The following is a 23579-nucleotide window of genomic DNA, read 5'->3' on the forward strand; positions in this document are numbered from 1 at the left end:
TTTTTTACTATTGTGACACAAGTTGTGATAGTTTAACAGTTGTTCTTGTGCAATCACAGTATTCTGCTAGACCTTCCATTTAGTTCCAAGTGATTGTTATAATGTGAAATTAATAGGTTTTGGGATTCTTCACCTGTTCAATTCTCTCAGGATCCTGAGAATAAAACATAAAGTAATAACAATCAGATACTTACTCTTTATTCTTGGACAGAGTGTCTATCATGAATCCCCAGCTTTTTTTTTTATTCCTACATCAGCAAATTGGGTAACGTAGTCTAGAAATAATATGAAGGTCCGCAAGCTCTTACCCCTTAAGCCCAAACCTAAAGCAAACTCTATGCACCCAGCTGTCATCGCTTTTAGTATTCAGGATCCAAGTGAAGCTTCAGAAAATTATTTATCACCCCAGGAGGGGCATATCCCATAATCTTGAAAAGTACAAAACCCCACAGAATTCCAAAAAACTTTCTGGTAAAAAAGTGTGTAGAGAAGAATCCCAGATGCTACAGATACTACCAGTGTTGTAACCTTCTTTCCTATCAGATGTCCCACCCTAAAACCTTTGGTATTTGTACCTAAGGGAGTAAGAGAAAAAAATGAAGATATTCCTCTCCCTTGGCAAGTTATTCAACCTTCTGCCATTTTTTTCATTTTAAATAAATGTATTTTTTACAGTTGTTCATCCTCTTTGGCATTTTGCAATCTGATCTAAATCTATGTGTTTCAATGACATTGTGCATCCGTTTGTGGTTGGCGCTGGATTGAATGAGGTGAATGTAGGCGCAGTGCTAGACACAGTCACGTCTTCCTTTTGCTTTTGTGTCTCTTTTGTTCCTAAGAAGCATATAAGACTTCAGAAAGGCTGTATTTCAGAAATTATTGAGTTTCAGTTATCTAACTTTGTTTCTATTGGCCTGCATTGAAGGACACTGTAAGAAATAACCTTATAAAACTTGTCAATGTCTCCTGTAAGGTCATTGTTAAGAACTTTGTTCATTATATTACATAATACCATCTTTGAAGAAATTTCTTTTGATATTATAATCAAGAAAGTGGTGCCTCTGATCAGTTTTTTGTTTTCAACTTATGGACCATGTGAATTAGGTAACTAATTAGGTTTCCCTGTGCACATTATTGTTAGAAAGCTTAGAGCAAAATTTATGACCCCGCTCCCTATCTCAAATATGCATTTTTATAATTCTTATTTCTGGAATAAATTTTTGCCACTATTTCTGATTTTTTTCACTTTTAGTTTATGTTATTACTATATTTTTTGTGTCCTTATATGTTGCCTTAAATCTTTTGTGACATTTAAGTAAGAAATGCTGAATAGATGAGGTATTCCATTTTTATAGGTTAAAATTTATGTCGTTTCTCATTCTAATTAAAATGAAGTCTTTATTCAGTACTTCACCTAAATGTTAGTTGTCCAAAATTAGTTTTTCATGTCCAGTTGGTCATTAATGACAATGAATTATGTTTTTCTATTTAAAACCAAATTTTTATGTATCCCTAAAAATAGAATCCAAATGGTTAATGATCAGTTGCACTTTTAAAGAAAAGAAAATTTAATGACAGAATCATGAGATTTTAAAGCTAGGTGGGAGCTTAGGGACATTATAATTGTCTTTTTCTGCACTCAACTTTCCTTCTTTCATTTTGTATTCAATTGATGTGTGTTTTTCTCTCTTTCAGCTAGTATTTGCTGTGGAAAAATCTATGAATAAAAAGAGACTGTGGAATTTCACAGAGGAGGAGGTCTCAGAACGAGTGACACTTCACATTTGCTCTTCGACAAAAAAGTATCTTTTATTTAGGTGTTTAAAAGTCTAGGGTACCAAAATAATGTTCCTGCAAGGTTTTTTCCCAAACATTTGTTTAAGTCATCATTTAAAAAGGCATAGTTTGTAAGTTTTTCTGCAAATACATAATTAGGAATGCCAATAATAGTAATAGTAGTAATGGTTGTTAATCATGTCTCAAGGTTGTAAAGAGTTTGAGAGAGGTGGCAAGGATGGGGATTCTGAGCTCTTTACCAGCTGTCTACCCCCATGTTGAAGTACATTGAAGCACAATAGGTCCCCTGCAGAGAGGTAGATGACAGCTTAGGCAAAGTAACGCTTTCATTATGTTAAATTTCCACCTGTAATTCCTATAGATAAAACGTTAAGTTCAAAGCACAGGTGCGCTGAGCAGTACAGTATTAGGACATCCAAAACATTTTGCATTTCAGTCCAAGATCAAGTGACACTAAGTCAGTTATGGGGCCTCCGTAGCTTCCTTTCATCTGCATCTTGCCAGGGCAAGGTACCTCCCAATTAAGAGGCAGCCTCCCCAAGGGAGCAAAGCAATGCAAGAGCCCAGTATGTTAGGACTGGCAAAAGACAGAATTCAAAAAGTGATCATTCGTGTAGAAGCTGGGCTTGTAGCGCTTTTGCTACATAACTAGAAAGTTTCATGTACAGGTCCTTTGACCCAGTAAACATTCTCAGGTTTGACTCCATCCAAAACAGCACTTCTGTTTGTTATAGGGGGTGTGTATTTGAGGAAAATTTTGCAAGTGCTTCCATTCTATTCATCTTGATTAGCAGTATTTATAAGCAGTAGGAAATAGTTTAAAGCACCACAAGTACTATAGTCAGAGCAATTTGTATGTATATATTTGTACAAACATACATATATGTGGATATATCTTATGTGTATAAAGTGGTATGATTTTGTAAAAACTCTTGGACGCATGCACTTTATTTTTTGATGATTTGTTTTCTTTTGATTATCAAGAATTACTTCTCTTTTTTGGTCATTTTTATCCTTAATTAGTAAAGAATATTTTGTCGAACATACGATATCCATGATCCAAAGGTAAGAAAAATTGCTCTTTAAAGATTTTTCTGTTGCAAACTATTTTTAAAATGATTCAATTCTTTGTTTAGTTTTAATAATTTTCAGTGCTGTCACCTCCTTATTGATGTCCACAACTGCCTGTAGTTTTTTATTTTGAAATATTAATTTCATTACAGGCAAGGAAAATTTATGTTTGTTTTTATTTTTAAAATATTTTTATTAAGCTCCCCCTATCTTGTTTATGTGTTTAGTATTATATTTGAGAGGCTGATGGTAAAAGTGTCTGAGCTTTTGGTAGCTACAGTGCTTAGTATGCAAACTACCTATGCTCAGCAGAATCTAGACTAAGATTTAGTCTAAAGCAATATGAATGAGAAACTTTGCAGTATTCTGCTAGCAAGGATGGGACAGAAGGGAGAATGTCTGGTGCCTAGTAGTAGCTCAGTGATTATTTGTTCCACATCAGAAGCTTCAAAATTAGTGCTGTTGAAGCTATGGATGAGAACTAGAGGACCAGAAGACTTGTCAGAATTCTAAACATGGAACTATCTGACACTCTTTCAGCCTACCACTGCGGGAGGGAGTTGCCAAGGTTGCCTGGCATGTACTGAAGAATACTGAAGTTAATGCATGCTTTGTTTCTATTTAGTTCTAACCTCTTGCCGTTTGATGAAAGAATTTGGCCAAACATGTTAGATATCAACTTCTATGAATTATTAGGTTGTACATTTTATGAGGTTTTATTGATCCATGTATTTTGCCTAAATTACGTATTTTATGTTTTCCTCCCTCCCCCACTGCTAAAGAGTTCAGCAAAACCAGCAGATTGGAAGTATCAAAATGGACTATCAGCTTCATGGCTTTCTTTAGAATGTACTGTTCATATTAATATTCACATTCCACTGTCTGCTACTTCTGTCAGCTATACTCTGGAGAAAAATACAAAGGTATCAGGGTAAAATGAATTTTATTTAGTGATTGCTGAATAGATTATCTGCTTTTATTCTGGTTGTTTGTGCCATTCTTTTTTTTTTTTAAGGATTGGCACCAGAGTTAACAACTGTTGCCAATCTTTTTTTTTTAATTCATCTCCCCAAAGCCCCCCAGTACATAGTTGTACATTCTAGTTATAAGTGCTTCTGGTTGTGCTGTGTGGGATGCCACCTCAGCATGTCCTGATGAGCAGTGCCATGTCTGCACCCAGGATCCGAACCGGTGAAACCCTGGGCCACCCAAGCGGAGCTCATGAACTTAATTACTCGGCCACGGTGCCAGTCCCCTGTGCCATTCTTTTTTTAATCCTCAAAAATTGCATTCTAATTATAGTGGTATCGTTATGGGTAACTAAGATGCTGGCCCGGTGGTGCAGCAATTAAGTTCGCATGTTCCGTTTCTCGGCAGCCCAGGGTTCGCTGGTTCGGATTCCGGGTGTGGACATGGCACTGCTTGGCACGCCATGCTGTGGTAGGCATCCCACGTATAAAGTAGAGGAAGATGGGCACAGACGTTAGCTCAGGGCCAGGCTTCCTCAGCAAAAAAAGAGGAGGATTGGCAGTAGTTAGCTCAGGGCTAATCTTCTTCTTCAAAAAAAATTATGGGTAACTAATTTATTACTCCAGCCAGATTAGAAATTTAGAGGTGGGACAATGTCATAATAATAATATATTTAGCATAATGGGTGCTCTATAAATATTTGTTAATTAACATATAGTTCTGTACATTGTAAAATGTGGTTACATAAAATATAATTGTGTAAGAAGATATACCATTTGGTCTTTTTGCTTTCTCTTGGTCTTTAGTTTTGTTTTCCCTTTTTCAATCTGTTTTTTGTGTTTCTATACCATTCTTTTATTCATATCTCATTTGTTTTTTCCTGTTTAAGGAGGCAAATGGAGCTTGCTTATTTTTTCCTCTTTAATACTACTGTATATATTTGTTTGAAGCTCTTTATCCTTTCTGACTTTTTTTTTTTTACTGAGGAAGACTCACCCTGAGCTAACATCCATTGCCAATCTTCTTCTTTTTTTTTTATTTGAGGAAGATTAGCCCTGAGCTAACATCTTTGCCAGTCTTCCTTTATTTTGTATGTGGATTGCCACCACAGCATGGCTGACAAGTGGTATAGGTCTGTGCCTGGCCTCCAAACCTGCAAACCCAGGCTGCTGAAGTGGAGTGTGCGAACTTAACCACTACACCCCTTAGGCAGGCCCCATCTGACTTTCTTTTAAGATAATGGGAACTATTGAATTTTATTTGACTGTGGTCATGTAGTTATAAAGCCTCCTAAGTTTGTGATATGTATGTTTGGGATAAAGATTAGAAAAACTTATTAAATATGGATAAGGTGCCAAAAATTGGGGGTATACTTTTGTTGTTGTTTATGAGACTGAATTTAAGTGCTACGTTACTGATACTTGGGGACTTTTAATATTTCAGTGTATTAGGTAGGAAAAAATAGACTCTAGGGGGTTTAATCGAGAAAGCATTATTTCTGAAAGATATCCATGTTGTGTTTCTTTTAAGAATGGACTTGCACGCTGGGCCAAGCAAATAGAAAACGGTGTTTATTTGATTAACGGACAAGTTAAAGATGAGGATTGTGACCTATTAGAAGGACAGGTGAGTTAAGAGAAAATCATCTTAATTATGAAATTATTTGTGCTTAGGGAAAAATAAAAGATGACTTATCCTTAGTTCTTTAGTCCTTGTCTTCATGAAGACAGTTTTCATCTACTTCTTATTTCTAAGGTCTTTTAAAGTAAAAGACAAATGTTTTTCTGAGAAAATGGTGGGAGATTATTTCTGAAATAATCGGAATCTGGAAACCTGAAGAAGAGAGTGTCATCCAAAACTCTTGTGATTTCCAAATTATCAGCTACTTAAAACTGTAGACCCATGTTCCGCCCTGATAGCTGTTTAAAAACTAAGTTTGGCATTTTATAGGAGGCATCTATATGGGCTTCTAAAATAACTTTGGTCTGAAGAGGATCTTTAGTGATCTCTCTTTTTAGAGCAAGGTCAGCAAACTTTATGTAAAAAACCAGATAGTAAATATTTTAGACATCGCGGGCCATGTGGTCTCTGTTGCAGCTATTCAGCTCTGCTATTGTAGCAGGAAAGCAGCCACAGACAGTATGTAAATCAATGATCTTGGTTGTGTTCCAGTACAACTTTATTTTCAAGACTGATAGTAGTCTGGATTTGACCCATAGGCCATAGTTTGCCAATCCTTGCTTTAGAGGAATAAAAGCAAGGAATTAATGGTTTTTAAGAGTACACGTTGATTGATAGAGGTTACACAAAGTAACATATCTATAGAAAAAGCTAAAATAAAAGCAATACGACTTTTTTTCTCTAAATTTCTTAGTATGTGTAGGATAGTTCCGAAATTGTCTTTTATGTTCCACTCCAATCTCAACAATTTAGTTTTTTAACTTTTGTGTTTTTTCAGAAAAAATCTTCTAGAGGAAATGCTCAAGCAACTAATCATTCTTTTGATGTCAGAGTGCTAACACAGTTGGTAAATATTTTAAAATACTACTTGTCTAAATACGTTATTTCTTAGACTAAGCATAATGAAATTGTTTCTATCTTTATAATTAGAGAATCAAAAAGTTTTAGAGCCATAAGGGACTGTGAAATGCATGTAGTTTTAGGGAAGTTATTCCCAAGAAACATTATTTTAATAAAACTTTTGTGGATCTTTTGCAGCAAGGTGATTAAAATTTTAACATCAAGTAGATAGCAATTTAAAAATATATGTATACATATACATACATACTACGTGTGTGTGCATATTTGTGTATAATATTTTGGGTGTAAGGTTTGTAGGCAGAGTTGCAATTCTTAACAACTAAAAGTAAAAGATGTGTGCACATACGTACCAAGAGTTGTCATATACTTAATTTGACGTAGATTTATACCTCCTCTGATTTGACAAAAATCACAAACTATTAGCAAGTTTTATATTTTTAGATGGTGGTTTTAAGTTACACATCTCTTCTTTTCAGAAATTGAAAGTTGGCTATCTGGAAAAATAAAAAGTTAAAGCCACTAATTATTCCTAAAAGTATGCATGCCTTTAATTTTAATCCTGCTTGAAATTATCCTAGAGAATAGACAGGGTATAAAATTCATCCATGTTTGTAGAAAACTTTTCATTTCAATATTATACTGGAAATGTTGAAACGGAAATACTACCAGGATTTGTGTATTTTTTTAACTGAATAAAATAGATGTTGGCATATGAGGATATTTTAATTTCTTTTCTACTTTCTCTGTCTTTAGCAATAGATCATTACTAAATTGTCATTGGACTTATGCCACTCAACATTTGTTCTCAATTTCTCTTCTCAATACCTTAAAAGTATTTTTAGTCTTTTGTTTTCCTCCTTCCTTTTGATTTTAGAAGTGTTCTTTGTTTTAAGGCTGTTCCTCTACCTATATGCTTTTCACTAGTTGCGCTTATGTGATATCTTGGTTTATTAAACAAGTCAATTAGAATTATCTTAGTGATAAAATATAGTCGGGAGATGTATAGAGTGTGGGAATATAGAGACAAGAGTGGAAGATAGTATCATAAGAAATAATTTACTGTTATAATATTTAATATCATATAACGTAATTTATTTTTGTCACTCATTCCCCTGGTCAGCCAGCTGGAAACTTTAAAATGACCAATATTTGGTAGGTAGTCAATAAGTACTTGGTGCCACTTTCCTCCCACTCAACCTCCATCTAGTCTTGTTTCTTTCTTTGCAGTGTTAAGCTCATCTTTTATTTTCTATATAGTCCCACTCCCATTAACCTTACGACATTATTTTAAATAACGTTAAAAATATCTGTGAAACATCTCAAAACCAAGCATGAACTAACATCACTTAGACTAAAGAAGAGTGAGACTGAGATGTAAATGATTTTTTACAACCACTAACATCATTTTCTGGTGACAGGCCTAGTTGACTTGCCTTTTTTCTGCTGTGGAGTTAATATAGCAGGACTTTCGGTCTATGACAGTTCTGAGTTGAAAGTAAATGAGTGGCTATACATTGCTTGCAATTTTACCATGTTTGTCACATTCTGCTTTGTATTCCAGTTATTTTTGTACAAATCTTATGTTGTATATCTTATATCTCCCACTAGATCATGTCTTCTTTATTTATCCTTTCATCTCAACAGTACTTATCTGAGTAATCTGCAAATAATATATTTTTAGTGAATGTGTTGGTGAATGAATATTTTAGTGAATGGATATTGGTACTTTAGATGGTTATTTTAGTAAGAAAAAATCTAGATGTAATTGTGTTTAATTTCAGAGTACATTCAAAAGACTCAGAAAATAATACATAACTTATAAGGGGAAATATGAAGGCCTTTAAAAAATTTATGGAGAATGTTTTTTAAAACTTGGTTCAGTCAAAAATGTCTTGCTTCGTGAAATGGCTTATATAATGTTTAAATGTTTCACATTGTTAATAATTGTTGGCTGTTAGAGCCTAAACAGATTTTGTCTTTCAGCTTCTGAATTCAGACCACAGATCCACAGCCACAGTCCAGATCTGCAGCGGCTCTGTAAACCTTAAGGGTGCTGTGAAATGCAGAGCTTATCTTCATAGCAATAAACCCAAGGTTAAAGATGCTGTGCAGGTACAAAAGGAGTAACTGGTATATGAGAAACAGAAGCATGTTAACAGAACTATTCAAAAATCCTAAAATTTTATCTTTTTTCAATCTCAGATTTCATAATTATTAATTTGATTTTAACGGATAAAAACCCAATCTATTGGATGGTCCAAATATATCATGTAATTGGTCCTGAAATTTTCATATGTAGAATATGTATCTTATGTCTTTTTTTTTTTTTAAGATTTCACTTTTCCTTTTTCTCCCCAAAGCCCCCCAGTACATAGTTGTGTATTTTTAGTTGTGGGTCCTTCTAGTTGTGGCATGTGGGATGCCGCCTCAGCATGGCTTGATGAGTGGTGCCATGTCCACACCCAGGATCCAAACTGGCTAAACCCTGGGCCGTCGAAGCAGCGCGTGTGAACTTAACCACTTGGTCATGGGGCCGGCCCTCTTATGTCTTTTTTAAAATGATGATTATACAAGTTTGTTTGAAGTGCTCCACAGCTATGACATATTAGTATATTTGATACATTTCTTCTGAGGGAAATTGAAATTTTTAAATAACAGGAAAAGCATTTATAGGAAGAATAATTAGATAGTGTTCTATAATCTATGTAAATTCAGAAATTTAAAAAAGGACAACTGGCACTTTTGTCATAGTTATGTACTTCCTAATTTGGAACACTAGCATTATTTGTTTAGCTGCAAAATTTTATTCATTTGTTTGGTTTTAATTTACTATTTAGAGGAAGTCTAGGCAAATTTGCTATTAAACTGTTAATGTATTAACAAGCATGTTAAATAAATGGACATTAAAAATGGAATAATGTACCAGTTATTTTTGTGGGGATGATTGTAACGGGAAACCAGTTATATGGGGTTTTTTTGTCAATAAAATAATGCAAATATAAAGTAACACTTTATTTCTTACTGTGATTTGTTTTGTTTTGTTTTTCCATAGGCAGTGAAGAGAGATATATTGAATACAGTTGCGGACCGTTGTGAAATGCTGTTTGAGGATCTGCTTCTGAATGAAATTCCAGAAAAAAAAGTTATGAGTATAAAATTAAGTACTCTTTTTTGCATGTGTTCAACTGATACAATAATAGGATGTCAAGATATAATAGATATATCATCTTTTATAACTAACTGTATCTATCTTTTATAGTAATATGTCACCTTTACTTTTCTTAATGAATGAAAATTTTTCAGTTGCCACCCCAAAAAAAGCTTTTGAATACCTTATACAGTCATGTGTCACCTAAGGACCGGGGATATATTCTGAGAAATGCGTCGTTAAATGATTTTGCTGTGCAAACATCATAGAGTATACTGACACAAACCCTGATGATAAAGCCTACTACACACCTAGGCTATATGGTCCTAATCTTATGGGACCACCATCCTATATGTGGTCTGTCTTTGACTGAAACATCATTATGTGGTGTATAACTGTAATAGAAAATCTGTCAACATTTAACAATTTTAGGGAGGATTTTAAAAATTCTGTGTGAATTTTTGTTAGAATGGATAAATTGTGTTAACATTTAAAGCTAATATTTTTTACTAGTACCTATGAGATTTTTTCCAAGAATTTATTCATAATCAAAATATTTATTAGTGCTATTATATAATAGATTCTTTAGTAGGTATTAATTTGTGGTATATATGCAATTGATCTCACTTATTCTTATGAAATTTCTTTTGTATAGTAGTTTATACACTTCTCATCTATTATTCTAACAGACAGATTTGAATAAGGCTGGGTCATGATGTCTTAACCTTTTATAATTATTCCATCTTTTCAGAAACATAAACAGTTTATGCCATTTCAGTAATTTGTATTAAAAATAACTTTTCTTACTCATAAAGAAATTATAATATTTAGTATGCTTTTTGAAGCAACTCATTCATCTCCACCTTTTGTGCCATTCACATGTGAGTGGATTTGCAGTCACAGTTGAATATGTACATAATTGAAACGTATATTAGCTTGTTAAAGGTACATTTTAAGTTTGTGAGAAACAAACATAGCTCCTCCATATGACTAATTTCTTTTGCTATTACTGATAGCCAGTGCTTTAAGTTTGGTAGACTAATTATAATGCTTTCTTATATTCCTAGTGTGATAGATTTCTGGAATTGCCAGATTTAACATTTGTCCTTCCTGTACTTCACAAAGAACCTTGCAGTTCCATCCACTAATAATGTACAGTTTTGCTGAGACATGAAATGCAGCAATTGGATTGAGATTTCTGTTTCTGGAAGCACATGGAACCTGGTCACTTAGCTTAGCAGCCCCATCTCAGTGTGGCTTTGCTTTTGCTGCTTGACTTTGTGTGTGTGATAGCTCTCATGGTGTTAAATATTACTTCACTTTCTGAGCAACAGTATGTATTACAGCTGAGCTGTGAATTTTAGGATTTTCAAGGACATGGGATATTTCCACCATTTAATGTCAAAGATCTATCTTATCACACACGTTAGTTAAATACTCTATTCCATTTAAAAATGCTTCCTAAAAATGATATTATCTGACTGTCCTGGTATCATTTTATATTAAATGTTAGTATTTTGAACTTTTTGCTGATGTCCAATCAGTAAAATTAATTACTTCTAATAGGAATTGTGATATTTATACATTAAATTTGATATATTGGGAGTCAATGTTTTTATCTAAACCTAAATTTTGAAAAAATGAAAAAAAAGTTTTCACTAGTAAATGAGTGGCCTTTGAGGCCTGTGTGAAGAGAATAGGCAGTGTAGTTTGGTGGAAAGAGCAAAGAGTGAAGTTGTTGGGTTCTGTGTCTATTCTGCCACCAGTGGAGGGACTTCTGGCACATGTTTTAGCCTATCTAGGCATCCATTGCTTTACATGGAAAACGGATTACAGCAGTTACTTTTTGAGGCTATGAGATTAAATAAGATGGTGTTTTTTAAAGCCTCTAATACAAGCTGGTAAGCCAAGCCCTCAATAAGTGGTAGTAACTATTATGTTGGGGGTGATGAAAGAAGAGAATTACCTTATGGTAGTTGTTTTTCAAACTTCTTAACTTTAATTTTTCGGAAGTATAACATTATATTTCAGAAGAAACCAAATGTAAATATGTTTTTTCAACTTCAGTAACAGGATAGTTATTCCAGTAACATGTTAGTTGATCTTAAGATATCAAGATAAAAGAATAAATTGCAAATATAATAATATAAACAAATGTAAGTTTTGAAGTTGACTATATACACACCAAATTGTTAGATCTAAGATTTAGTCCTCATTTTACTTGGCTTATGTTTCTTATATACTTTTAGATCTTATAGATTTATAATATGGTAAAATGTAGAATATATGCCATGAAATTAACCTGAACTAGACTATTTTTCCATCCATAAGGGAGTCTGCAAAGGGCATATTAACTTTACATTACTAATCTTTAAAGTAGACGTAGTCTCTGAATTCTGGCTATCCAGATGAAAGAACTTAATACGTCAATGACAGTAAAAAATAAAAGAAGAATTCCAGTCATTCCTTTTACTTATCCTAGTCTTCTTCTTTTCTGATTCCCCCTAAGAAGAAGACCTTCTTCACTATTCTGTATCAGTCTACTTTCAATCCTGCCCGACTTACTCTTAGTAGATCACCTACTTATTGTGAGAATTGAGGTCATCAGTTGTGAAGCCTCTTACCTTCTTCCATCCCTACATCCACATCCGTCCATTGCCACTTGGCCTCTCAGAACACGTGTAATCCTCTTTGCCTGTGGTCATGGTTCACTCTCCGGATGCCACTTCTCATCCCTTCATGCAAATGTCTGCTTATCCCTTAAGAGTAAACTCAAACATCACCTAATCTATAAAATTTTCTGTAATACTCTGGTGTGAGTTGAGATTCCACTCATAACCAGCAGAAACCCAATTCTTATTATATTGGCTTAAATTTAAATTTTTTTCTCTGTTTTGAGCTTATGCAAATAATGTTGCAGCAGATACTCTGCTGTGGGAATATTCCTAAAGGATTCTTTTTTAGAGTACTTTTTGAGATGCGGTTTTTTAAAAATGATGCCTCTTCCCATTTTTAACCTCAGACCAACTAGAAAATTTGGTCTTATTTAGATTCTAAATGGCTAGTTTAACTTTGTAATTTTAAAATTATGATACTTTTTATTTTTGCTGAGTAATTTAAATTCATTGCAACCAATTCTTTAACATTGGTTTTTATAGCAAGCATATTTTGTCTCTTTTCTAGGCAAACCTAGGATTAATACGGTTTGAAGTGGTTTAAAATTTTACATGCCAGTTACACATACACATAGCATCTTTGAAAGTTTTGAACTTAATCTGTTCCAGGAAACTGTAGCCCAAAATAAAATAATATATTCCTAATTTCAATATGTAGACAGTTGATGTGCTACAGAACAAATTGCAGTAATATAATTTAACAGCTAGGAGGCAGTCTGGTTAAAGAGTAAAATTATTCTCACAGTTCTCATATGAAAACAAGATAATATGCAGAATCTGGCAGGAACATGTAATTTAAGTTGTGTAATTTAAGTCCCGTGACACCTAAGGCATTCTTCATCATCTTCTGTTCATACTTATTTAAAGCTACTATTAGTTTCTTGATGAGGAAATGTAGGTTATTACTAAAGTGAGCCCTAGTTTTCTACTTGATCCGTATATTGGTACCTTTTAAAATCATATCCATTGCTGAAAGAGGTCATTCTTTAGACAAAATCTCTGTCGCTGTTGACAGATCATTAGAATAATGGTGTTGAACCAAACAATAATTATGTGTTTATGTGGACCAGTGACTGTTAGAAATTGAGGAAAATATTATATTTTACTTTATCAGTATTCAAAGAAGAGTGAAACATAGTTATTCATTATTTATTTGGATCCAGGTTATTTTTTCTAAAAATGATTTAAGTATTTACAAAAAGGCGTTACAAGTTAACAGGATAAAACAAATCTTGGTAGTAAGAATAAGGCAAAGGGAAAATGAAAAAGAAACCAAGATGGAGTTGGAGGAGAGATTAATACACAAAACGTACATCTTGATGTCCTGTATGTGCTCATATAGGGGCGACATCTAGTAAGATGAAGTCAGTGGTGAGATTAGTACAGATATGTGTGCTATCATGTCCTTTACACTTCACGTAGGTTGGCCACTAATTTGGCTCCAAACTTGCATGAAGAAGGGAAAAATTGTTTATAAAATTCCATACTTGTAAAGTCAAAACAAACAAGAAAAACAACAATTTCTGAGACCAGGGACAAAATTCTCTCCTGAGTATTCCTTCATAGGACAGTGGATAATGCAGGAATGTGTAATCAACAACATCCTCACACTGAAGGCGCTGGTAAGTTTCTGTTCGTAGGAGTAGCATTTAGGTCCCTTGCAGAGGCCAGGGGTACTGAGGTAAAGCAGAATTCAGTAAGAACAATTTTGTGCAGGTCAATTAGAAAATGAAAAGACCTAGGTTTTATTTCTATTAGTATATGCTTTCCTAGACTTGTAAACTGTATATCACTGATACCAGTGACAGACCTATCTAACTATTGATAATGTTCCTTCTCCTTTTAGATTCTGAAAAAGAGTTCCACATCCTCCCTCACCGAGTTTTTGTCCCCGTTCCGGGATCCACTGTAATGTTATGTGATTATAAATTTGGCGATGAATCAGCTGAAGAAATCAGAGCCCATTTTATAGAAATGTTAGATCATATGATTCAAATAGAAGATTTGGAAATTGCAGAGGAAATAAACACAGGTAATTATATGATGTTATTTAAGAACCTGATTAGACTACTGCTAAGATTACCTATGAGACATCTAGTTTAAATATCGTGTCTTTAGATTTCCTTAAAGGTGGTTCTGTTCAACACTTCGAGGCATTTAAAATTGTGTCTTTTTGATTTCTAAATATATAAATATGTGGTCAGTGTTTTCCTGGAAAACTGTACCAAAATTTAAGATACTTTAGGATTTTCCAAGCCTCACAAGTAGATCTTCTTAAAACAAGTTCAGCCTTAAATAGGTGAAAATATATAGCTTTAAGGGATTTCTTTTTATTACAAGAAAAGTTTTCTTAAAATACATTATCTTAATTATTTGGTTAAGCATCATGTCACAAAGTCTTTTAAACACTATCAAACGCCTTCTCCATTCTATTTCCCTTTATTTTCCTCTCCCCATCGTATTATTGGGATATTAAACTAAAATGGGCTGTTCCAAAAATTAGATGAAGATTATTTTTCTAGAGCATCAATTTGCCATACTATCTAATTGTGTAACACATTTTTTCCCCTAGCCATCACTTTCACAGTTGACCTTACATTTTGGAAGGCTGGTTTTTTTTGTTTTGTTTTGTTTTGCTTTGGTTTGTTTTTGTTTTTATTTCTATTAAGAGCAGGATATGCAAACATGTAGGTGTATGATGGTCTTCCTGAAATATTTAAAAATATGTGATAGAACTAATTATTTGCAAGTATCAATAAATACTGAGTACAAAGCAATTTATTAATCTTGAAATTTCTGGTGTCATAGTAGAAAGTCTTTAGATTACTTATGAATATGGATGTTTGTGAAATGGGTATAGCAATTTTTAAGTCCTTTTTCTAATTCTAATTTCCTAGTTATCCCTCTGTTGCTTAACTAATTCCTACCCCCGACAAGAGTAGAGTGTTTGATTTAGAGTGCTCTTGTTACCATGATGAGTCAAAGAAGTATTTGGTTGGTGAATTTCAAATCTGTCAGTGAAGCCTTACGTCAGTTGGAGACCACCAGCTATTTATCAATAGCTCCAAGTTAGTATTAATCATGGTATGGAACAGGAAGTTTGTTTCAAAGGGCAATAAGCCACTCTGAATTGCTCAGTATCTGATGTTAAAGCAGCGGCTGTGTTTCAGTCTTGTGAAAGCTAACATTTTAAAAGGTAAAGCTATAGCATATTCCCTATCTGATAGAGATTTTGAAAGTAGACTGATAAAAATGTTTACTACTTTCTGAAATATGTTTTCCTGGATTACTAACTACACTATCTTTGCCAACCAAACTTAGACTCCGAGGGCAGGAAGTTTTGTTTGTTTTGTTCACTTCTGTCACTAGTGTCTAACGATAGTTGTTGACCCATCTATTGTTGATAACCTGGGTGAATTTTTTGTGGGCTCATTAGAGTTGACCTAGTTCATTCTCTTTCTTAGAATACTGAAATCTGTATCTCTAGCAGATTGGTATTTAGACTGTTCTTCCTTTACTCTGGCTACCCGTCTGCCTTCCTGTAACTTATACTTTATTCAGTAATCTGGAGCACATGAATTCTTTCTTGAGGCCATGTTTTATATTTGAGGTCAACTGTCATGTTCTAAAGATTTCAGAGCCAAGTATTCCCACATACCTTTAACTGTTCTCTTTATTATAGTTTCCAGACCTCATTTTTTCTTACCACTTTGTTTGCCTTCCTGTGGTGTCCAGAACCCTTGGGGTCATAGCTGACTTTCGGGAGATCCAAAAACCACTTGAATGTAATTGTGTAATTTTTTTCTGAGGAAAAGATGTAAGCTTTCAAAGCATTGGTGAACTAAGAAAGATTAAAAACTTCTTTAAATATATTCTGATTTGCCTTTCTTGAAATATGTTATCCTGAATTGAACCAATTACTCTAATAATAATATTAGCTCTTATTTATATAGAACCTAATACGTGCTGGGCACTGTTTTAAGAGCCTTCCAAATACTAAATCATTTAATCCTTATAACAACACTATGATAAGCCCCATTTTCCAAATGAGAGAACTGAGGCTCAGAAGGGTCTAGTAACTTTCCTAGGGTTATGTAGCTAGTAAATGATGGAGCTGGAATTTGAACAAGGCAGTTTGGTTCTAGAGTCTGTGCTTTTTTCCTAACAATTTTGTTTTACTGCCTTTCCATGGGACCTAACCAATACAGACTATAGGACTATTACTTTCCTTAATCTAGATACTTATTTTAGCCTGGCTCTCTTCATTCTATTATTTAAAAAATTTTAAACTTAAATGAATGACGTTACATTATCCTTGTTTAATTTCATCTTATGTCAGTATAATTTCTCATTTGTTGGCTAGAATCTTGTATCTGTTATCATGTATGGCTTTCATATTCTTTTGAATTATTTGTCATACTCTTAGTACATATCACTTTGCTGAATTAAGAATGACTAATGGTAGCACTGTATGCAAAATTTGCCCTCATTCACAACTTACTTTAAAAATCAGATATAAAAGAGTAGGAAGAGAGATATTTCATTTAGATTTCTTTAAGACTACTGTCATCTTAAGAAATGATTTTCTTTTATCTAATTCCATGTTGTATTTTAAACATGAGTTTATACACTAGTTTTTATTTTATTCAATATGTAGTTATACTTTAAAAATCAGTTAATTATAGTTATTAACCTCAGGTAATAACAGAGGTTAATAGCCATTTTTTATACCTGTAAGGCAGGTTAAAAAAAATCCACGGGGGCCGGCCTGGTGGCTGAGTGGTTAAGGTTCCATGTGCTCCACTTCAGTTGCCTGGAGTTCCCTGGTTCGGATCCTGGATGTGGACCCACCTCGCTTGTCAGCTATGCTGTGGAGGCCTCCCACGTGCAGGATGGAGGGAGGATTGGCACAGATGTGAGCTCAGGGCTAGTCTTAGGCAACAAGAGAGGAGGATTGGCAACAGATGCTGGCTCAGGCTGAATCTTCCTCACACACGCGCACAAATCCAAGTAGCTTCCATCACTGTAGTATATGGCAGCCTTGCATGACAACCTCCCCAAAATGAAACTAAAACCCAATAAATGTGAACTCTTCTTAAACCATTATATGTACATATTAGTGTACATTTCTTGATTTTTCTATAAGATTCACAAGGAAAAGGATTTGCCTTTCTTGCTCTCTGCTGCATTTCCAGAACTTTCCAACAGATTATAGGTACTCAGTAAATGTTCATTGGCTGAACAAATTACTGATTTTGTCAGTCCTAGCGCTTGGAGTCCAAAGATCAATATGATACTGATCCTGTCTCAGAGTGCTAAATAGAATTTTTTTCACCTGTGTAGATACTAACTTTTATGTGCTCAGACTGGGTGAATGCTTCCATTATATTTAATCATAGTTTTGTGCTACTCTTTTACATTACTTTGCATGCTTGTAATTATTTAACTCATCATATTTAATGTTAATGTTGCATATTTAATGTTAATCATCCACATTAGACTGTAAGATTTTTGAGAGTAAGTACCGAGAATACTTACTTCTGTATCTGAGCTCCATGCCTAAAACATGGTAGGTATTCATAAATATTTGTTACTAACTGACTGACATATACTGAATAGGTCATTTTTAGGAAACTATATCTTCTTTTATACTTATTTCATGCTTGAAAAATTATAAGCTTATGCCTAGCCAGAAGTAAGGTTTTTAAAGTTTGTGTAGTGCACTACACTGAACATGACGAAGGATATAATAGTTGGAGCTCTATGAGTCAATAGTGGAGAACATTTTAAGGGGTAGAGAACGTTTAAAACATAGGACAATATGTAGCAGTAATTGTTGCCCCAGAAATATTAATTCTAGTTTTCAGCATTTAGTGTGTCTATTAGATATTTATTAAACATGTGCTTTGTTTAAGGCGGTGTGATAAAAACAAATCAAGGACCAGATTCCTTTCCTCAAAAAGCCTATAATGTGATTTGAAAGATAGAATGTGTAGGCATTATTATGTAGAGCATGTAGTAAGATCCTAAGAGTGAGAACTTAAGATTAATGATCAGAATTTTAGGGTCTCCAGTATTTGGTTAATAATTCAACTAGAAAAAGATTTTTTGACTGTAGGTTAGCAATAACTTATAATCTATAATTACAAAGGTTTGGCATTAGTATTTTCAAATTTTAGTAAATTCTAAATTCAGTTTTTTATTCTTTATTATTACTACTTTTATATTTCTCTTTAAACTGAAAACACACACTTATGCAGTTGATGCTCTATAATATACAGTAGATGATCCCAAATATATTAAAAGCCCCAGAGTTTTGAATGATTCTTTGAAATATTTTTGCAAGTAATTAAAAAATTTATTTTTAGCCTCAAGATAATCTACTTCTTAACTATTATTATCAGATTTAAACGCTGTTCCGTAATGAGTGGTTTTATCATTTGTATCTATACTAAATATATTTTAATTCTGTTTTTCAGCTTTCCTTCAGTAAGCTCTATCATTAGCATTGTTTGTACTCTGTTAAATATTAGAATGAACTAGTAGCTATGAAGTACTTTAAAATAATTTTTTAATCTTAGATATATAAATATTAATCCATTTGCTTTTTTTGTTTCGATTTTCATAAGCTTTTAATATTGATACCTAGTTGTATGTTTCACACTGTATTTTAAAGTTATTTCTTATCTATATTTCTTTTTTTATGCTGATAGTCTAGTATAGAGATGGATTAACTGAGTAGAAAGAGTATAATATTACGAGAACAAAGGAAACAAAGCAGCAGTTTGGAAAGTTTAGGTGTGTATACTTATATGTACGCTGTGTCAAACTCGTGGTTTCTGGTATTATGTATTTTTCTAATATTACGTAATGTACTGAAGATAGTACTTCAGTATGGTCGATATGATTCTTTTAAGACTCTGCCCTGGTTTTGAAACTTACATAAATCTCAACTGAATGATTGATTACTGTATGTTGATTGCCTATTATGTATTAGGCATTAGGGTTCTAGAGATCAAGTATATAGTCCTGACTCTCAAGAAGCTCACAGTATGATGGGCAATACAGAGAAATGAACTTTTCCAAAATAAGGTGATTAGTTCTATAATAGAGGAATGAACAGAGAATTATCAGAACATTTAGCACAGGCACTATCCCTGTCAGGGATTCAGAGGAAGCTCAGAGCAGGTGACATTTGAGTTCATTTTGAAAGATGAATACAGTAGAGGTAACTCTAGGCTTTTTAGGAATTGAATGCTGGTGTCAGATGCATTGTGAACAAGAATCTGACTTTGTCTGGAATTATATTAGTTTTGCTTCATCAAGTATTTGTTGAATTAGAAGGAATGATTTAGTAATTAGTGTATTTTTAATTGTGAAATAACACGTACCCAAATTATGGGATAGAGTAAAAACAAACATTTTAGTAGAAAAATTAAGTGCTTTTACATAAACATCCTATTGGTTGAGAATTATATTCACTTATTCACTCATTTACTCATTCATTCATTTATTAATTTACTCAAAAATATTAGATGCATAATTTTACCAGCATAGTACTTTAGCTGAGTCCAGGTGACAGCTATGTAACCTTAAACAGATCCACTCTGAACCCCAGATTTTCTTGGGATTGATAGGAGAATTTAGTAAAAATGTTAGGGAAAATACTCTAAACAGTAAGTTACATAAATGTAGGGTGATAATTAGCATTATTACAAGACTTTTACATAATGAATCTTCTGAATTATAATGAAAAACGTTAATATTAAAGTATGGAAATTAATGTTTTATAGTTTGCATAGATTTTCTTAAATATTTGATGTTAAAGCTTCCATATAAAATAAACCATAAAAAATAGAGTTCAAATGTTCAAATTCAAAAATTGAAATCAGTTACTATACATTTAGGAATGTTAAACTTATTCTGAGTATCTGGCTTTATTTTCTAAGTATTCATTATTTGCTTGATTATTATTAATTATTTCTGTTCTATAATATAGTTGCCAAGTAGTTGCTAGGTTTAAAATATATATTTTGCCAAGTATCTTAAAGTAACATACTTTTAAATGACGTAAAGGATGAAGAACAATTTGTTTGTCAATATGACTCACTTAAGGAGAGGGATAACTATGGCTTTAGAATTTCTTAGATGCTTTAGTCATCTCCTAGTAGATATTAGTTTAATAATTCAGATGTGCTTTAGCCAAAAAGTATCAGCTAAAAATTTGGAGACGCACCTTTAAAATCTGGTGAAGCTACTCTTTGCCGATTCTGTCTTGATATCAGAGCGGAAATTAATTTTTCTTGTTTGGTTAAACAATGATAATTATAAAGAGAAAAGAAGTAATACTAAAGATGTACTTTTATGGCTAAATCACTAACTGTAGTGAAACCTCCTTAATTTCGGATTCAGGAATGGGGAAGAAGAGAAGGAAGGAGTTCAAGTCCTGACGTTTCATTTCAAGCTTCTTAATAGTCCTGCCTACCTGTCTGCAGCTTAGAATGAAATCTGAACACATCTACAACTTAGCATGCATTTATCATGGCTCTTGCTTTCTCTTTTGTTGACAGTTGCTCAAGAAGATTGCTTTCCTATGTGATTAACTTGGGATTTGTCTAAAGTTAAAATTACCTAGTTTTAAGGAATGGTTAAGATCTAATTTCCTATTGAATCACGTGTTATTTGCATTTAAATTTCAGACAACATGTTAAAGTATTGGTGAAATGGCATAGTGTCTAAGATTTGAATCAAAATCCTACAAGTGGGGCCAGCCCGGTGGCGTAGCAGTTAAGTTCATGTGCTCCACTTCAGTAGCCTGGGGTTCTCCGGTTCAGATCCCAGGCACAGACCTACAGACTGCTCATTAAGCCATGCTGTGGCGATGTCACACATACAAAACAGAAGAAGATTCGCACAGATGTTAGCTCAGGGCCAGTCTTCCTCACCAAAAAAAAATTAATTAATTAAAAAATATATAAAAAAACAAAGTCCTACAAGCTTCCACCAAAGCAAACACAAATAAATTATGACAAGGCCTTATTCATCCTTGAAAAGTGCTCTGCTTCAGTAAAATTACCTCAAATTTATATCAAATCAACATAATTTTGTATGACAGATTTAAAAATGGAAGTAGAGCAATGAAATGACTTTTTTTATGGAAGTAAATTATTTGTCCAGAGGACCAACTAGAGCCTGATCTTCACATATAACAATTCAATATTAAATGTGTAAGTAATATATCAGGACAAATAAAACCATTTTTATGCTCTTTAAATACTCAAGTAAAAAAAATTCCTGTAGCAAATAATTGTAATTCATGCTTCATCCATTATTTTTATTTGTTATGTAAGGATTTTAATGGCCCAAATGAAAAGCTTTTTAGCTGTAATAGTTGCTAATAGAAAAGCCAAAGTTTGTGTGTGTGTGTTTTAACATGAATAAAATTGTGCTCTATTCAACTTTTAGACCTATAGATGAAGTTAGGGGAAATTTGAAGCTGGTGGGCTAAGGTAGTCTAGAAATAAAGTGTTATTTTTTGGTCTTTGTGACTTATTTGATATAGGAGTAGAAAAAAAGAGAGGAATGTTGTTTGGTTTTAAAGTACTTTAGTCATGTGCTCGAAGAGGCAAAAAAAAGACTGATGGTACCTTTCATTCTAATGAGGTTATTACTAAGGATTATTTCTGAAAACGACAGTAAACTTATTTTCATGGGAAACTGAGAAGGAGGCGAGTTTTTTCTTTTCCTTTCATTCATTTTGGTTTGACAGATATGTATTTCATAAGTGGATGTGTCATCCTTGTGAGTCTGCTAATATATTGGGATACAAAGATGTCTTTAAGGACGTTTTAAATCTAAGCAATAGGTTATTTTACTTTGAATTTAAACAATAGTATTTATTGTCTCTCACTCTGTGGCTCTCTTCTCTTCCTTGTAAATAAAGGGATCAACATGAAGTAGTTGCTTTCAAACGTCGTTCCCCAGAGTTCTGTAGAACAGCACTCCACTACCACATCTGAGGGGAAGCAGGGCATTTGGCTCCAGGAGCCCTCCATCCTTGCTTCAACCAGAGTTAATGCTGCTTTCATCTGTTTTACATACTAGGATTTTCTGTCAGTTTCTTTAGCACTAGGTAAAAAAATGAAAACCACTGATGTGTGTGATCTCTAAAGATATTTTCAGTGCAAATACTTTGAATCAGTATTGTATAAATTCAGCTAGGCTAACCTACATAAATTCTAGTCAGCATAATGAAGTAGAAAAAGAACTTGTATTTGAATCCTCAGTTCTGCTGCCCATGACCCTCAAATATCCACTTAATTTCTCAGATCTTATTTTTCATTTGTGCAATGAGATAATGTACTTGCCTTGCTTAACGCTGAGTTGTTTTAAGGTCAAATTTCTGGTTTTATTTTGCTTGTGTATTTCAAATTTCAGGTTAGATCAAGAGTCAGCAACCTTTTTCTGTATAGGGCTAAATAGTAAATATTCTAGGCTTTGTGGGGCACATAAGGTCTGGCCCATGGGCTGCAGTTTGCTGATCTCTGCTTTTATTATTAATATCTAATTATTTGAAATTATTCATCTCTAAAACCACCAATAAGAATGATATAAAATTAATCCAAATTAAGAGTGAAGGTTATTCTGTTACTCTCTGGTTTGATATTTGGTATCAATTTATCTCTACTACCATATAGTAAACACATTAGAATTTGTGGGAAAGATTCAGAACTGGCTGTGTGGATCTCTGGTTTCGGTCAGTTATAAAACTACATAAAGTATTTTTAAAATTATGTCATTTTGACATATATTCCATGAAATTTAATTCACCTACATTTGATGATAATCATGTTATAAAAAAATCAAGTTGAAGGAAACTGGAGCTCATTGTATATATTTTTTATAATGTTCTTATTTAAAACTCATTTTAAAATGGTAATTATTCTCATTTTGTTTAGCATTTATTATTATTATCCTCTTGCAGCTTGTTTGAGTTCCTCTGTGAATACTGAAGCTTCACTGGACGGCACAGATGATGAACAACCAAAACAACCAATTAAAACTACAATATTAGTGAAAATTCAGCACAACATAGGTATCCTATTTTTTTTATAACATTGAAAAGATGGTATTTTAGATTTGAGTTTTCTTATTACTTTAAAATTATTTTGCTTTCATTTTGCTCCCTTAAAAGTGCTAGATTAAGCCAGTATTTATGGAATATTATGGAAAGTGCTAGGTCCTGGAGATACAAAGATTTATAAATAATTTTCCCGAGTGCCCTCAAAGATGACACTTCCTGTTAAGTTTTTGCGTGCTTTGCGAAGGAAAACATGTTGAGTTTCGGGAATCAATTAGTATAGTAGGACCAATGTTTT

General features: G+C 33.3%; 1 protein-coding gene across 1 annotated transcript in view; it reads left to right on the forward strand.

The window, feature by feature from the left end:
* Positions 1-23579, forward strand: part of ODR4 (odr-4 GPCR localization factor homolog) — a 34643-nt gene that overhangs the window by 9861 nt on the left and 1203 nt on the right. Inside the window, exons 5-13 of the mRNA XM_046682942.1 lie at positions 1696-1802; positions 2826-2862; positions 3651-3791; positions 5368-5463; positions 6296-6364; positions 8362-8490; positions 9431-9521; positions 14048-14233; positions 23186-23296. Coding sequence (XP_046538898.1) covers positions 1696-1802; positions 2826-2862; positions 3651-3791; positions 5368-5463; positions 6296-6364; positions 8362-8490; positions 9431-9521; positions 14048-14233; positions 23186-23296 — 967 coding nt within the window. The remainder of the gene's footprint in view (positions 1-1695; positions 1803-2825; positions 2863-3650; positions 3792-5367; positions 5464-6295; positions 6365-8361; positions 8491-9430; positions 9522-14047; positions 14234-23185; positions 23297-23579) is intronic.

This window comes from Equus quagga, chromosome 13, assembly GCF_021613505.1.
Source record: "Equus quagga isolate Etosha38 chromosome 13, UCLA_HA_Equagga_1.0, whole genome shotgun sequence".
NCBI lineage: Eukaryota > Metazoa > Chordata > Mammalia > Perissodactyla > Equidae > Equus > Equus quagga.